General features: G+C 36.5%; 1 protein-coding gene across 1 annotated transcript in view; it reads left to right on the forward strand.

Annotated features, from left to right (window-relative positions):
- The window catches only part of LOC126168267 (calcium-activated potassium channel slowpoke), a 908,898-nt gene that overhangs the window by 869,127 nt on the left and 23,945 nt on the right, over positions 1-15,826 (forward strand). The window contains exon 26 of the mRNA XM_049920542.1: positions 4,245-4,338. Within this exon, the coding sequence (XP_049776499.1) occupies positions 4,245-4,338 (94 nt within the window). The remainder of the gene's footprint in view (positions 1-4,244; positions 4,339-15,826) is intronic.

The following is a 15,826-nucleotide window of genomic DNA, read 5'->3' on the forward strand; positions in this document are numbered from 1 at the left end:
CTGCAGGTCTCTTAGCTACAGGTACACAATATGATTTTATAAAGAATGGTTGATGTGGTTTTAGCTGTAAAGTACACTGATATCCTCTCACTCTGCCTGGAATATTACTAAACACATCACTATAATCTCATAACAAAGATTCCAATGCAATTTTTTGATTATCATTTAACCCTTTTGCTTCTGAAATCTTAGTGTCTACAAGTTCTTTAAATTCTGCTTCATTTGTGTCTAATCCTGGAATATCTTTGACTACAAATCCACTGTCTTTTTAACACTGTATTCTATTTCTTTTCTCCTGCTCATAAGATATAGTTAACTTTAGTAAAATCAGTACAAATACAGTCTCCATCAACTGCACTGATAATCAAGTTCTGCCCTCTCCAATCAAAACCTGCTTTCACACTAATTATCCATGTCATGCCAAGGACAAGACCTTCACAGAGAGCTTGAATTATTAAATATCCATGCGTAAAAGTCTCTCCCTCAATTGTAAAAGTTATTAAAGCCTGACTTTTAACCACTTTACTATGTTTTCCAGTTGCACCTTTAATCCATACTCCAATTACAGGTAATTCTACATAGTCCTCATTATGGTTTATTTTTTTATCTTAGGATTTTGATATTCCAGAGATGTGACTGCCTGTGTCAGCAAGGATGATCCTGTTCTGACCCTAATGAACAGACAACAAATTTCAGTACATTTATAGTCCTAACATCCTCATATGACAGTTCATCTTCTATCTCTTCAAAAAAGCCTCTAAAATCATTGTTGCTCTTACCACTTTCATTGCCATGACACACTTTCATTAAACTAATATAACAATGAAAGTAATCAATTATTGACAATTCCTTCTCATCCCATCCTGTAAGTCTCCCCTGACCCAGGATTCTGGTTGACTTTTCTGAACTGTACCTCTTTCCCTAAACCTCTCCACTCCTTACCTTCACCCCGGTTCCTACCCCTTCTACCAGAAGAAGGAGTCACTGGTTGCGAAAGCTTGTAAAAGTTAAACCCTTCTGTGTGTGTGTGTGTGTGTGTGTGTGTGTGTGTGTGTGTGTGTGTGTGTGTGTTCCGCTGCTGCTATTTGGTGAGTACACATTATATTTTCATTAAACTAACATGAATATCATTGTCACTGTCACTGAGAATTTCATCAATCCATATGCACTTACCTGTTTCACTTGGAACAGCACTGTGGTACTTGTCTTTAAGTTGTTTTACAATAATGTGTTTAATTTTATGCCACCAGTGTGGTTACAAAGTTAAACACAGATTTTTTATAATTATTCAAAGCTTTCATCTTTCTCACTAGCATCACTATTTAAGCACATATTATATAAAAAGGATTCATTCTCATTCATAACATTTAACAGCTGACTGTCACTGTTACAACCAGTAACAGAATTAGTATGATCATCTATACATGCCTCCTTACTAGTAATTAAATCAAGAGCTTTATTTGGTGTGTTATAGTCATTAATTTCCCATTATCCTTTAACAGCATCATAGCTACTACTGCACATTTATATACTAATACCTAAACAAACAAAATACTTTTCTGCCTCATTAATATTCTCATCATCATCACTTACCTTCAATTTATTATGTTCAAAAATACCATAAACATCATTAATATCATAAAAATTTACCAATATCACGACTTCTTAATTTACTACTGTTTAAGGACTGTAATATAACATGGCGAATATGTTTTTTGTTAGTGAAGTTTGGGATGTGTATTGTTGCTTAACACAAAAGAAAAAATATACCACATCATATTACAGATATCTCCACCAAATAAATAGTACGTATCTTGTGTAATCTGGGGTGCTGCTTCTTAATGCTGCCATAGATTCATTTTGATGTTCCTGCATCGCCACATAGGAATCATGCAATGATAGAAATAAGTTCCAGTGTTTCTTGTTCACAAAGAGTTTTATTTTGCATGCTAGAACTTCAGCAGTACACTATATGCGTAAAATTGATTTAAGACTGTCTCATGACTGACATAAGACTGACCTATGACTGCGTACAAATCGCTTCTATTTACATAAGACTCAAACTAGCTTCTTGTATGAAGGTGTAAAACTGTATGATAAACTGCCGCAGAAAATAAAAGAAACAGATGACATGTACCACTTTACGAAAAATCTTAAATTGTTTTTGCAGGAACACTGCTTTTACACTATAAGTGAATTCCGTAGTAGAAAATGATTGTAAATAACTTTTGTTTCGCAATATTTAACCAAATGTAATGTTTTGATAACGAGCAAAAATGATTGTAAGTAACTTATATGTCACAATGTTTAACTACATGTAACAACAAACTGTATAAATATATGAATGTACACAAACTGACAACATTCATATATTTTACAATGTCCACGGATGGCTAAATAAATAAAAAAAATAAAAATAAAAAAACATGGTTTGAAAAAAATTATTGTCATTGTTACTGTAGTAACATGATTCACGTTTCTGTCACACTTCACATACTGTAGACCAGGAACTGTCTGCTAAGCATGCCCGATGTGAACTGAACTGGGCACGGCCCGTGCTGCCTTCATTGTTATTGTTCTGCCGGCAGAGGGCGAGGCCGAATTCTCACGTGCCCTCTGGTGGACGGGACTTTAATTGCAGCAACTACTGTCCGTGATGTGCCATGCCGATGTGCGCCTCCCACAATCTTTCTGGTGGCTACTGCAGTTACATATTAAATTTTTAGATTTATACAATTACAATTTCATACAAAGATAGGAAAGAATCTGTTTCTATTGAAATTATAAGTTATGTTTTATCATTGCAACAATATATTTCGTTAATCTGCATATATTATTTTACTTACTTAAAGGATAATCACCCAATCATTTTCAGGTGAACAAAGGGACTAGTTTTATTAAATGAAAGGCCTACATTCAATTAATTAAATTTTTTACAAGTAAAACTTTACATTCCTATATAGTCAGGATTATAGTTCAGTTAACTAACACTAATTAAAACATGAGTATGCTTAATTCTGACTGAAAAATCATCATGTCGTATTTCAATTAGGGATACAGTTAGTTTATTTTTGACTTAACAAAGCATAAAAATAGTTGTCTCTTGATGACTAGAAATATAGGAACTTTAATCATTAATTACTCCATAATTACAATAGCATTTCATTCCTACCGTGTGCCTGAACTTTGTGTTATATGCAAACTGCGATGGTACATTTCCTTCTTTCTACGTACTGGTGAGGCCCAATGTGACCAATGTCAAAAAATAGCCTAAATTACTGTGAATTACTAATTTGCTGCACAAAAAATCTTCGGTGTATTTGAATCCAGATAACCAGAAAAGATGAAGTCAAAGCAGCGTGCGCATGTGCGTGTGTGTGTGCATGCACCCTCATGGTTGCACATGCTGCATGTTGCTTTGCGCATGTGTATGTATGTATACTAGCTCAAAAAAGAATTCGTCAAAAAGCTGGCAAAGTTTTCACTCTTGGTTATGTGCCTGTTGACAACTCAGTGCCTCTGCTGCTCAGTCACTTTAATATCCATGCCTGCCAATAATGCATTGGCAACGGAAGATGTATAACCAACAATGATGGTAACCAGCGAACTGGGTATGATGGTCATTGACAAGACGTATCCATACCATGTGTGTTGGAGAGAGCCTCTTGTTTCCAAGATATCATGTTAAGGAAGCTGCTGGCTCAAGCCAATTGTGTATTTACTATCTTAGCAGCTTGATGTGTGAATATTTGATCACTTAGACATTTGTGTATTTGGGGGAATCTCTTATTGCTTCATCTCTTGATTATGTGTGCAGTTGACATTCTGGCTGTATATCATCGATGTATACTTCATAGTAAACATATTACAGCACAAAGAATGTTACCAACTTATATCTTACCACTCTTTTTTCAATTTAAATACATACACACGGAATTAAACAAGCCATGTATGGCCATATATGGGTCCATTTATGTATTAATGTTTGTCTAATAAAATAATTGTCAAATGTTATAAGTCTCAGTGGTGGAATTCTTTTGGTAAATATGAGTAATAAGATACCATTTTCAATTCCTTTCAGCAACAAAGTGCTATACAACATTGGTAACACTACTTCATGTATAAGTAGACTGCATTAATAAATTTGTTTCCAAATAACTCAGCACCAATCAGAAAGTATTATGTGGTACGTAAGAAGAGCGATTAAAAGTGTGGTTATAAGAAATGTTTTCTGTATATTACAGATTTCGGGACACAAGTTCTTCTTGTGATGCATCAACAAAACGATATGTAATTACAAACCCACCTGATGATTTTTCGCTCCTACCTACAGATCAGGTACGTTTTTCATAAGACAACAGTATATTCTATTTCCCAACATGATGTTTTTATGCAAGCTGCAGTTTAATTCAAATTAATGATATTATGAAAAGGATAGTTACTAATCATCATACAGTGTAGATGCTAATTCACAGTGCAGAATAGGCCCAACAAAAAGACTGTCACACAGTAAGCTTTCAACCAACAAGGGTTTGTCAAAAATTGACAGCACACACACACACACACACACACACACACACACACACACACACACACACAACTCACACACCCATGATTACTGTTTCTGGCAGCTGAAGTCAGACTATGAACATCAGTGCATGATGAGAGAGGCATGAGAGTGGGGGTAAGGAAGGGGCTGGGACGGACAGGGGGAGGTATTGCAGGGTAGGGGTGGGGGACAGTAAAGTGCAGCATACAGGGGCAAGGTGGAGAAAGCGTAGGGCAGTCAGATGCAGTCGGGAGGATAAACAAAGAGCAGGGGAGAGGGGGGAAAGCAGGAAAGGAGAGAAATAAAAAGACTGGCTGTGTTGGTGGAATAGAGAGCTGTGTAGTGGTGGAATGGGAACAGGGAAAGGACCAGATGGGTAAGGACAATGACCTTCAAAAGGTAAAGCCAGGAGGGTTATGGGAGCATAGGATATATTGCTGGGAGAGTTCCCACCTGCACAATTCAGAAAAACTGGTGTTGGTGGGAAGGATCCAGATGGCACAGGCTGTAAAGCAGTCATTGAAATGAAGAACATTGTGTTGGGTGGCATGCTCAGCAACAGGGTGGTCCATTTGTTTTCTGGCCACAGTTTGTTGATGGCCATTCATACAGGCAGACAGCTTGTTGGTTGTCGTGCCGATGTAGAATGCAGCACAGTTGTTGCAGTTTAGCTTGTAGTTCACATGACTGGTTTTACAGGTAGCCCTGCCTTTGATGGGATAGGTTACATAGTTGAAACCCTGGTGGAGAATGTAATTCAGTTGCCCCAGTCCTGGGTGGTACTGAGTCACAAGGGGGAATGCTCCTCTGTGGCTGGATGGTGGGACTTTGGGAAGTGGTGGGTGACTGGAAAGATAAGGCATGGGAGATCTGTTTTTGTACAAGATTTAAGGGGTGATTACAGTCTGTAAAGGCCTGAGTGAGACCCTCAGAGTATTTTGAGAGGGACCGCTCATTACAGCCTAGCCACGGGTGGCTAGGCTGTAAGGAAGGGGCTTCTTGAAATGGAATGGGTGGCAACTGTCGAAATGGAGGTATTGCTGGTGGTTTGTAGGTTTTTTATGGACAGAGGTACTGATGTAGCCATCTTTGAGGGGGAGGTCAACATTGAGGAATGTCGCCCCAGCTTCTTCCTTACCCCAACCCAGTTGCCTCTCCCTTTATGCACTGCTGTAGTCTGGTTTCAGCTACTGGAGACTTGGGTCATGTGTGTGTGAGTTGCATTTGTGTGTGTGTGTGTGTGTGTGTGTGTGTGTCTGTGTGTGTGTGTGTGTGTATTTTTGACAAAGGCCTTTTTGGCCAAAAGCTTATTGTGTGTCAGTCTTTTCATTGTGCCTATCTGCGACTCAGCATCTCCACTATAGGCTGAGTATCAACTATTCTTTTCAGAATATTATTACATTCCATCATGCATTTTCGATCGTTTAATTCAAATTAACTTATAAATAACTGCAGGATGGTGATCTGTATTTCACAAAATCATGAATAACTGGATTCCAAGTAAATCTATGGTATCTAGTAATAGAAGCTGGTGACCCACCCTGGCTTTGCAAAAGTTGCTTTTATTTGTCTGTGGCCAGATGATTTGTCTGGCGTAGCAATGGAAAAATATGCACACAAACCTTTCTCATGAATCAGTTTATTAGTAAAAACCATATCAAAATTTGTTCAATAGTTCTTGAGATTATCTTTAATATACAGACTGAAATTGCATCAAGGGACTTTAAATAAATTATATCAGTATAGATATTTTATAGTAACATTGCAGGCACTGTTATTCAATACATAATACACTCATACTTAAATTTAAACAATTAAATTTTAATAAGTATTCAATTATATTCCTTACAGCAGACACACACACATATTTTTATGTTCTAAGTTAAGGTTATTAATCTACAAGTAAAGAAAAATTACTAATATGCTATAATTGAAAAAACTTGTACAGAAGAGAAATTTTGCTCTGGTATATACTTCAATCAAAGTCACATTGTGATTTATGTTTCTGTGAGTCGAGAGGTAGAGGCTGGGCAAGCATCAGCAAATCACAGCTTTTTCTAGGGTTCTACGTTCTCCCTGTGTTGCCTGATCTGCAGGCACAAGTGGCAGTGCCTTGCTGGGCAACACAGCCTCTAAAAGGGAATCAGGGAGCCAGGCAAGGCAGACTACATTTCTCTCTGTCTCTTTCTCTCTCTCTCTCTCTCTCTCTCTCTCTCTCTCTCTCTCTCTCTCTCTCTGCCCCCCCTTTTCAGTCCTCTCTTTGCCCCCCCCCCCTTTTCAGTCACATGTGACTTAGTTATTTGTATCTGGCATCTCAAAGATGAGAAATGGGGTGAATTCAGCAAACTAGTGGGTTGATATATGACAGATTTCTCTCCATGAAACCTACTCACTCACTACTAACTACCTCACTGGAATGTAAATTAATGCAGAACAAATGGAGACATAAATATGGAATATTTATAGCACCACCATTAGGAAAATGAGATTTAAAAGACTTCAGTTGTTTCAGTCCACAGATGAAGCTCATTGCCTTTTTGCATTTAAAATACGAATACAATTTCTCCAAAAAATAATTCTACATCATATCGTTGAACAGAATTGTGTATTGTATACCTGCATTGCTATTCATTTACAAATTGTAGATTTTTTAAAAATATTCTCAGACCTCAGCAAATTGTTGACACATTCTAAAATTTGCTAATTACATATGTATCCCATTGCAAGTTCTAATGACCCACACTACAATTTTACCTCTTCCTCTTCATTTCCTACCATTATCAAATTAACTATTCCTTGAAGCCTCACAATGTGTCCTATTGTCAACCAATACTTTCTTTTGGTCCTGTTGCATCATAAATTTCATTTTTCCCCAATTTGATTCACTGTTATTCAGTCTACTCATCTGATCTTCAACATTCTTCAATAGCACCATATTTCAAAAGCTTGTAATCTCTTCTTACGTGAATCACTTATCGTCTATGTTTCACTTCCACACAGGGCTATTCTCCAGACACATACCCTTAGAAAAGGATTCCTAACACATAAATTTATGTTAGTAGTTAGCAAATTCCTCCTTTTTCGTAAATACTTTCCATGCTGTTGCCAGTCTGCATTTCTATCTTCCGTTCCTCATCTGTCATAAGTCATTTTCCTGCTGAAATAACAAAACATACCTTCTACTTTTAGTGTCTCATTTTGTAATCTAATTCCCTCAGCATTGCTTGGTTTAATTGGACAAAATTCCATTAATTTTGTTTTACTTTTATTGATGTTCATCTTATAACCTGTTTTCAAAACCAACCATTCGAATGAACTGCTCTTCCAAGTCCTTAGTTCTACATGATAAAATTACAATTTCATCAGCAAATTGCAAAGTTTTTATTTCTTCTCCATGAACTATAATCCCTTTCCAGATTTATCCTTGGTGTGCTTCACAGCTTGCGCAATGCAGAGATTGAATAACATCAGAATATGCTACAACTCTGTCTCATTTCTTATCAATTATTGCTTCCCTTTCATGTTCTTTGATTCTTAAAATTGCAGTCTCATTGCTGTACAAGCTGAAAATAACTTTCAGTCCCTATATTTTATCCCTCCAACCTTCAAAACTTCAAAGAGTGCAGTTAAGTGTACATTGTCAAAAGTTTTCCCTATACCTAAAAATTGTGTAAACTTATTTTCAAAGACAAATAATTGTGGATCCAATATTAGTAGTAGTGGTTTCTTTCATCCACAGATCACTTTTAAAAAGTATTGGGGATGTCTTGGTATTAAAATTTAAGAACAACAAGCAGTAATTTTTTAAATCCGTAAATCGCTTTTGCAAAGCTGTTGGACATGTCCTGGTATTAAAATATAAGAACAACATAATTCATATATACAGCCATTTATGTACTTACAGGTCTAGTTTGACAAGGATGGGACAGGTAGTAGGCAGTGGCTTTATACTAGGAACCATCCTGGCATTTGCCTTAAGTAATTTAGGAAAACCACAGAAAAGCTAAATCAGGATGGCCAGATGAAAATTGGAGCTTCCACCCTGCCAAATACAAGGCCACTCTGTTTGAAACAGTTCTACCTCCTGAGGATTGTTCCTAGTGTACGTTCTGTTTTAGGAGGAAGTCATTTAGTAATGAAGAAGGCTAGTGCTACACTGCCTCTTGGGATCCTACATTTCTCTGGAATCCAAACTGATCCTCCCCGCAGTTGTCCTCTACCAGTTTTTCCATTCTTGAGCAAATAATTTGTGTCAGTATTTTGCAACCATGATGTGCCAAACTGGTTGTTGGGTAACATTCACACATATCATCACTTGCCATCTTTGGATTTGGAATTATTACGTTCTTACAGAAGTCCAAGGGTATTTCACCAGTCTTATATATCTTGCATACCAGATGGAGTAATTTTCTCATGGCTGACTCTCCCATAGACCAAAGAATTCTATAATGTCTACATTTTTTTAAATTTTGTCTTTGAATATGGCTTGAAGAAATTTTTGATAAGAAGTAGAAAATAAATTAAGGTTGACAAATAACAATATTTGAAGGATAGATTGCTGCTGACCACATAGGGGAGGTGTTGAGTGATGGATAGGCATAATGAAAAACACTGCTAAACATTTAAGTATTTGAAAATAAAGGTCCTTTTTCTGAAATACAAGACACATACACATTTGCACAAGCTCAACTCAAACTCACACACATACATGGCCCCAGTGCCCATAGGCAGTGACCACGTCTGTGTGAGTTGTATGTGTTTGAATGTCTGTGTGTTTTATATTTCTTGTACTGCAGCCTTTTTTATTGTACTTGTCTGCAACTCTACGCTTCCTGTATATGGTGACTGGGACTTTACCCTTATATTGTTTTTATTCCACTCTGGACTTTAAGTTGGCACACAGTTATTATATCATTTACAGTTATTTGTTTCTGTTTAACCACTCTGAAAGTTTGACAAAGAATTTTCTAGTGTTGACTGCAGTCTTTCTAGACCAGATTCAGTGAATAATACACTTGTGTCATTAAAAAAAAAAAAAACACAGATTTTTGGAGACTTACCCGGTATACATTCAACAACATCATCTACTTCAAATGAAAACAGTAACTGTCCTAGAATTAAGCACTGGCAAATTCCAGGTTTCATTAATTATTCACATGCAAGGAAAATTCTGTTTATTGGTTTATTCTGGACATTGAATTTATACTGAAATTTCACTTTAGTCCTGTAGTTTTCTAGCCATATGCTGTGCACCTTTCATCCGTTCTTTCTAATTTTCCTAGTTGGATTTTGAAGATACAGAATATGAAATACTTTTGAAAAGTCTAATAAAGTCCTAGTGAAGTTGAAGTATACTCTAACAATTCAGAGTTGCTGTTTTAAGGCTGTTGTGTTTAAAGGTACAAGGTGAATATTTAGTTAAGATATTTTTGTGAGTGTAGATGAACACATTTGAACAGAAGTTCTGTTGTGATGCAGCTCTGTAGTTGGATACTACATCAGTAGGATGTTTTTGTGTAGCAGTATCTGTGTTGAGAATACCCAGAAAGACATTATTCTGTAAAGAGAGAGTGCAGATAACTGATAATGATATTGTTATGTGCTAAGCCCCTGCTTTTAAAGCAGAGTCAGGTAATTCATCAGTGCTGTTTGAGGGTTTATTACTTGACAATTTTCTTTGATTCTTATGTGAAGTTAAAACTATGGCTGCAAGTACAAAAATAACATATAAAGAAAGTGAATCTGATCCAACTGATTTTTAAGTAATGTGACTGCCAAGTAAATGAAATGCCAGTAGGAGCAAATTCAAAGATCGTGTTTAATGGACTGACAGTGAAATTGCCTAGAACTTACTGATCATTTTGCATAACTATGAGGCACACAGAGATTGGAATTAATCTAGCAATAATTTGTCCTGTTCATTTTATCCATGGCCTTTCAGATTCTGTCAGAAGAAAACAGCAGTTGAAAAATAATCAGTATACAATTTTTGGCGTTGATCATCATTGTTTTCAGAGGATAATTGTCTGCAAGATATCAGATACAAAATATACTTAGAGGATAATTGATTTGTGAGCTTTTCTGAATTGCCTCACAAAATAAGCAATCATAAAAGGAGAGGGTTACAGACATAAAACTGATCATCATCATCTTGAACATTTTTAGCCCCAGGCTGAGTCTGTTTGGAACATAAGCCTCGCCATGTACAGTCCTGTTTTCCCCACCATCTTTCTGTATTTACTCTGATCCAGTTCTTGCCTCTTTTTTCAACACACTCTCCAGCCATCCATCCCTTTGTCTTCCTCTAGTTTGTTTTCTTCGCATCTTTATTTCATGTATCTTCTTGAGAATCTTCATGTTTTCCATTCTCTTTAAGTGTCCATATCATTTTAGCCTTGATATTTCTATCCTGCTCTGCAAAGGTTCCTCTTTCAATGTTTTCCTTACCTTTTCATTCCTCATCCTACCTCTCCTTGTTACTCCTATCCTACTTCTGAAGAACTTCATTCCCCATACCGGTAATCTTCTTCTTCTTTTGTTTCACTCTCTTTGGGGTACGCTGGATCAATTATTTCTTTGCGTGTTGTTCTTTTCTTAGGGCCCAGTATTTCTTCATTCTTTCTGATCTTCTTTTCCTCTCTTCTTCCGAGATGCAGAGTTTGGACTTTCGTCTATATTTATCTTGGAACCTTATGTTTTCATCTTTAGTAATTAATTTAGCTGTCCGATCAGTAAGTGAATTTTCTGAAATCTTTAATTGTACTAGGTCTTTCTCAGTTTCTTTAAACCAGTTGGCTTTTGTTTTGTCTTCACGGAAAAAGTCAAAGATTTGATTAGTTAATCTGTTGGAATTCATTCTGAGAAGATGACCATAAAAATTTATCCTCCTTTTTTGCATAGTATCTGAAAGTTTTCAATTTTCTTGTAGAGAGTTTCATTTTTGATGTATATAATCTTATTTTCTTAAAATTTTGATCCTATGATTTTTCTTAAAATTTTTCTTTCCTTTAGCTCAAGTTTCTCCATTTGGCCTTTGAAATTCATGTTTAGTGTTTCTGCTGCATCCAGTGCTTCTGGCTTAATCACTGTTTTGTAATGTGTAATTTTGGACCCCCATGAAAGGGATTTTTTGTTGTATGTATTTTTTGTTAGTTGGAAGGCCAATTCAAGTTTATTTTTTCTGGACTCCATTGCTTTGCTTTCCCCAGCATTCCAACTAATTCATTCTCCGAGATATATGAATTCTTTTACTATTTCAATCTTTTGTTCTTGAACTTTGAGGTATTTACATAATGCTTGATGTTTGTCAATATCTTAGTTTTTTTTCAAAGGAGATGTGAAGCCCTATTTTAGCTGCTTGTTTCTTTAATTCAAGAATTTGCTTCCATGCTTCTTCCATTGTTTCAGCAAATAGGGCCATATCATTTGCAAAGGCAATGCAATTTACTTTAAGGTTCTTCTTTTTGCAACCCAGTCTTATACCACTCTTAATATTTGTGTTCCATTCTCTGACCACTTTCTCAAGTGCACAATTGAACCGCAACGGTGAGAGCCCATCCCCCTGTTGCACTCCCATTTTTATTTCAAAGGGTTGCGATAATTTGCCCATAAATTTAATTTTCGAAAATGTATTTGTAAGGGTTGCTTTTATAATATTGGTTGTTTTCTTATCCAAACCCATTTCTTCCAGGACTGATAATAGAGATTCTCAATCAATCAAATCATATGCTTTTTTGAAATCAGTGACGGAGATTACATATGTCTTTGCCCTTGATTTTTGGTATGCCATGATGTTTTTGAGGTTTAGTATTTGTTCAGAACATGATCTACCCTTTCTAAAACCTCCCTGGTATTCCCCGATTTGTGGGTCCAATTGTGGCTCTGCCCTGTTCAAAAGGACTTAAGAAAGAATCTTGTATGTAATGTCCAGCAGTGATATTACTCTGTAACTGTTGGGGTCTGTCTTCAAACCTTTCTTGTGGATAGGGTGGATGAGACCTGTTCTCCATTCTGTGGGGATCTCTTCTTCTTTCCAGATTTTATCAAAAACACACTGAAGGGATGTAATTGCATTTTTGTCAGCCTTTTTCCATAGTTCAGCTGCTATTTGGTTTTCTCCGGACGCTTTGTTGTTTTTAAGTTCTGAAGTGACCTTCTGTAGTTCTTCAGTCATTGGTGTTTCTGAACCTGGCTTCTCACTGTTATTTGGGATGGATTCAAATTTTTCAAGGATGGGTTCACAATTCAAGAGTTTCTCAAAGTAGCCTGCTAGCATTTTGCAATTTTCTGTGTTATTGTGAGCAATGGTCCCATTTACATCTTGAAATTAGAGGGTGGGTGCTTTGTATCTTGAGAGCCTTTGTTTGAAAGTTCTGTAAAAGCTTCTTGTGTTGTTTTTAGCAAATTCTTCATCAATTTGGAGGAGAGTTTTGTTTTCAAGTGTCTTCTTAATCCTTTTTATATTTTTATCTACCTGTAGTCTATTTACATCTTACCCCTCGCCTCTGTTTATTTATTTATTTATTCATCCGTAGACAACTTGTGTTGTATGGATGTCATCAACTGTATACATGGAATGAGTATATACATAATAGTACTTCTGGTAGTACATATTTCTATGGTGCAACTTAATCATTTGTACACAAAACAAATACACACCAATCTTAGTTACAAATAAATATAAATTTACAAATGTATTCTTGCATGGATTACACAAAACAAATACACACCAATCTTAATTACAGATAAATATAAATTTACAAAGGTACTCTTGCATGAATTGAGGTGAACACATGTCATTTACAGTATTCTTTGACAGTATAGTAACATTTATCTGCTAAATAACTTTTTGCAGCTTTCCTAAAGGCATGTATTCCAGTTTCAGCTTTGATCTCCTCTGGAAGTCTATTATACATTTTTATTCCATTAAATAATAAACTATTTTGGGTTTTTGTTTTGTTTTTTCGTATGAGATGCAAATGGTGGCAGGATCTAGTCCAGTGTTGGTGTATAGATCTGTTTTGTGTGTACTGGTCAATGTGTTTCTTTATATATATCACAGTCTGAAAGATGTATTCACATGGTACTGTCAAGATTCCCATGGTTTTGAATAAATCAGTACAGTGAGCTCTCTTGCTGCTTTTTGTTATTATTCGTACAGCCCTCTTTTGCAGCTTGAAAATTGCTTGTATGTTCTGCACATTTGTACCCCAGAAGGTTATGCCATAACTAATTATTGAATGCACTTATGCAAAGTATGTAGTCTTAGCACATGAACTATTACATACTGACATAATTATCCGGAGTGCATAGCAAGCAGTAGCAATTTTCTTTTCTAGTGCTGCAATATGGTCAGTCCAGTTAAGCTGTGAGTCAACATGCATTCCTAGGAATTTTGTGTTTGTGACACGATCTATAAGTTCATCTTTAACTTTTAGGCCTATGCTATTATGTTTTTTATTTATGTGGAAATTAATAGTTTGTTTTTTTAATATTGAGGGTTAATTTGTTGCTTACTACCCACTTGCATACATGATCAAGAGTTTCTTCAGCTTTGTCTCTCAATTTGTCTGGTGACTCATCACTGATAAGGATGCTGCTATCATCTGCAAATAGTATTGCTTCCCCGTATTTGACACTCTGGGGAAAATCATTGATATATATTAGGAAGAGTATTGGCCCTAACACACTTCCCTGAGGGACTCCTATGTTAATATGTTCTGGTTTGGAAATGTGTTTTGTCAATCTGTTGAACTTTGTTTGTGAGATCTCTACACTCTGTACCCTATTTTCCAAGTACGATTGAAACCAATTATTTACTGTTCCCCTTATTCCTAGTGCCTCCATTTTGTTTAGTAGTATTTTGTGGTCTATCGTGTCAAATGCTTTGCTAAGGTCAAGGAATATGCCTTTTACATGTTCACCTTCGTCAAGTGCTTCTAAGACAAAATTTGTGAAGTGAGTTACTGCTGAACCTGTGCTTCTTCCTGGCCTGAAACCAAACTGTTCTTTACACAGTAGGTTGTACTTGTTTAGGAAATCCATTAGTCTCTTTTTCATTATATTTTCTATTACCTTTGAAAAGGATGAGAGTAATGAGATGGGCCTATAGTTTTCTATATTTTCTGGATCGCCTTTCTTAAATAGAGGCAGGACTTTTGCACATTTTAAGTACTCTGGGAAGCAGCCTACAGTGAAAGATTCATTTATGATGTGTGCCAAAGGATGTTGTATGCTGTCAATGCAGTCCTTCAGTAAGCACACTCTCGTGTTTCTGATGCATAGGTCACTACTGGGATGTAGATACTTCTGTATATCACTTCTTTCCTTTTTTTGGTACATTTTTGTTCCAAACCAGGCTACTAACACTTCGAAGGAATGCTTCTGCCTGTCATCCACATCCACTGATGTCTTTCTTATTTTTTCCATTTTCCTCCATCTTGCTTCCAAAGTACTTAACACTTTTCACCTTCCTCACTTGTTCACCTCGAATCCTTATTCTGCTAGTTTGTCTATTTTTCTTTCTAGTTGTAACCAGGATCACACATTTGTTTACACTGAATTTCATTCCATACCTTCTCATAGTATTCCTCTCTATTTCCCCAGATCATTAAGTCATCTGTAAACACCTTTGCTTTCAGCTTGTCTCCTCTAGTTTTTTCTCCCACTGCAGTCATTATCTTATCCAAGATCACAATGAAGAGGAGAGGTAATGTCGCGCTGCCTTGTTTCACACCACTCGGTAGCTGGAAGCAATCTGTCCTTTCATTTCCCACTTTCATACAACTCAGAATTCCACATTAGATCTTCTCCACTCTAATAGTCTCTTTTACCACTCCCTTTTTTTCTAGTGCTTCCCAGACCTTTCTTCTACAGATGCTATCAAATGTCTTTTCTATGTTGAGAAAGGCCATCACAAGGTCTTACCCAAATTCATAGTGGCACTCCTGGAGGTGCCTCACTGCAACCGTGAGGTCAAAAATTTACCTTCCAGATCTGTTCTTCTCTCATTTTGTTCTTGGCCTTTGTTTGGATTCTGCTTTCCAGGATCTTTTCATACACCTTGGCACAGTGTGGTATCAATGTGAGCCCTCTGTAGTTTCTACAATCCTTCCCACTCTCTTTCTTGAATACAGCAAGAATTATTGTTCTCTTCCAATCTTCTGGAGTCTTCTCATTCCACACCACCATCATCACACAATACAGCCACTGTTTCCCAAGCTCCCATGCTGCCTTCACCATTTTGACATTTACTTCACCTGTACCTGGCATCTTTCC

This window comes from Schistocerca cancellata, chromosome 1 (genome assembly GCF_023864275.1).
Source record: "Schistocerca cancellata isolate TAMUIC-IGC-003103 chromosome 1, iqSchCanc2.1, whole genome shotgun sequence".
NCBI classification, from domain to species: Eukaryota; Metazoa; Arthropoda; class Insecta; order Orthoptera; family Acrididae; genus Schistocerca; species Schistocerca cancellata.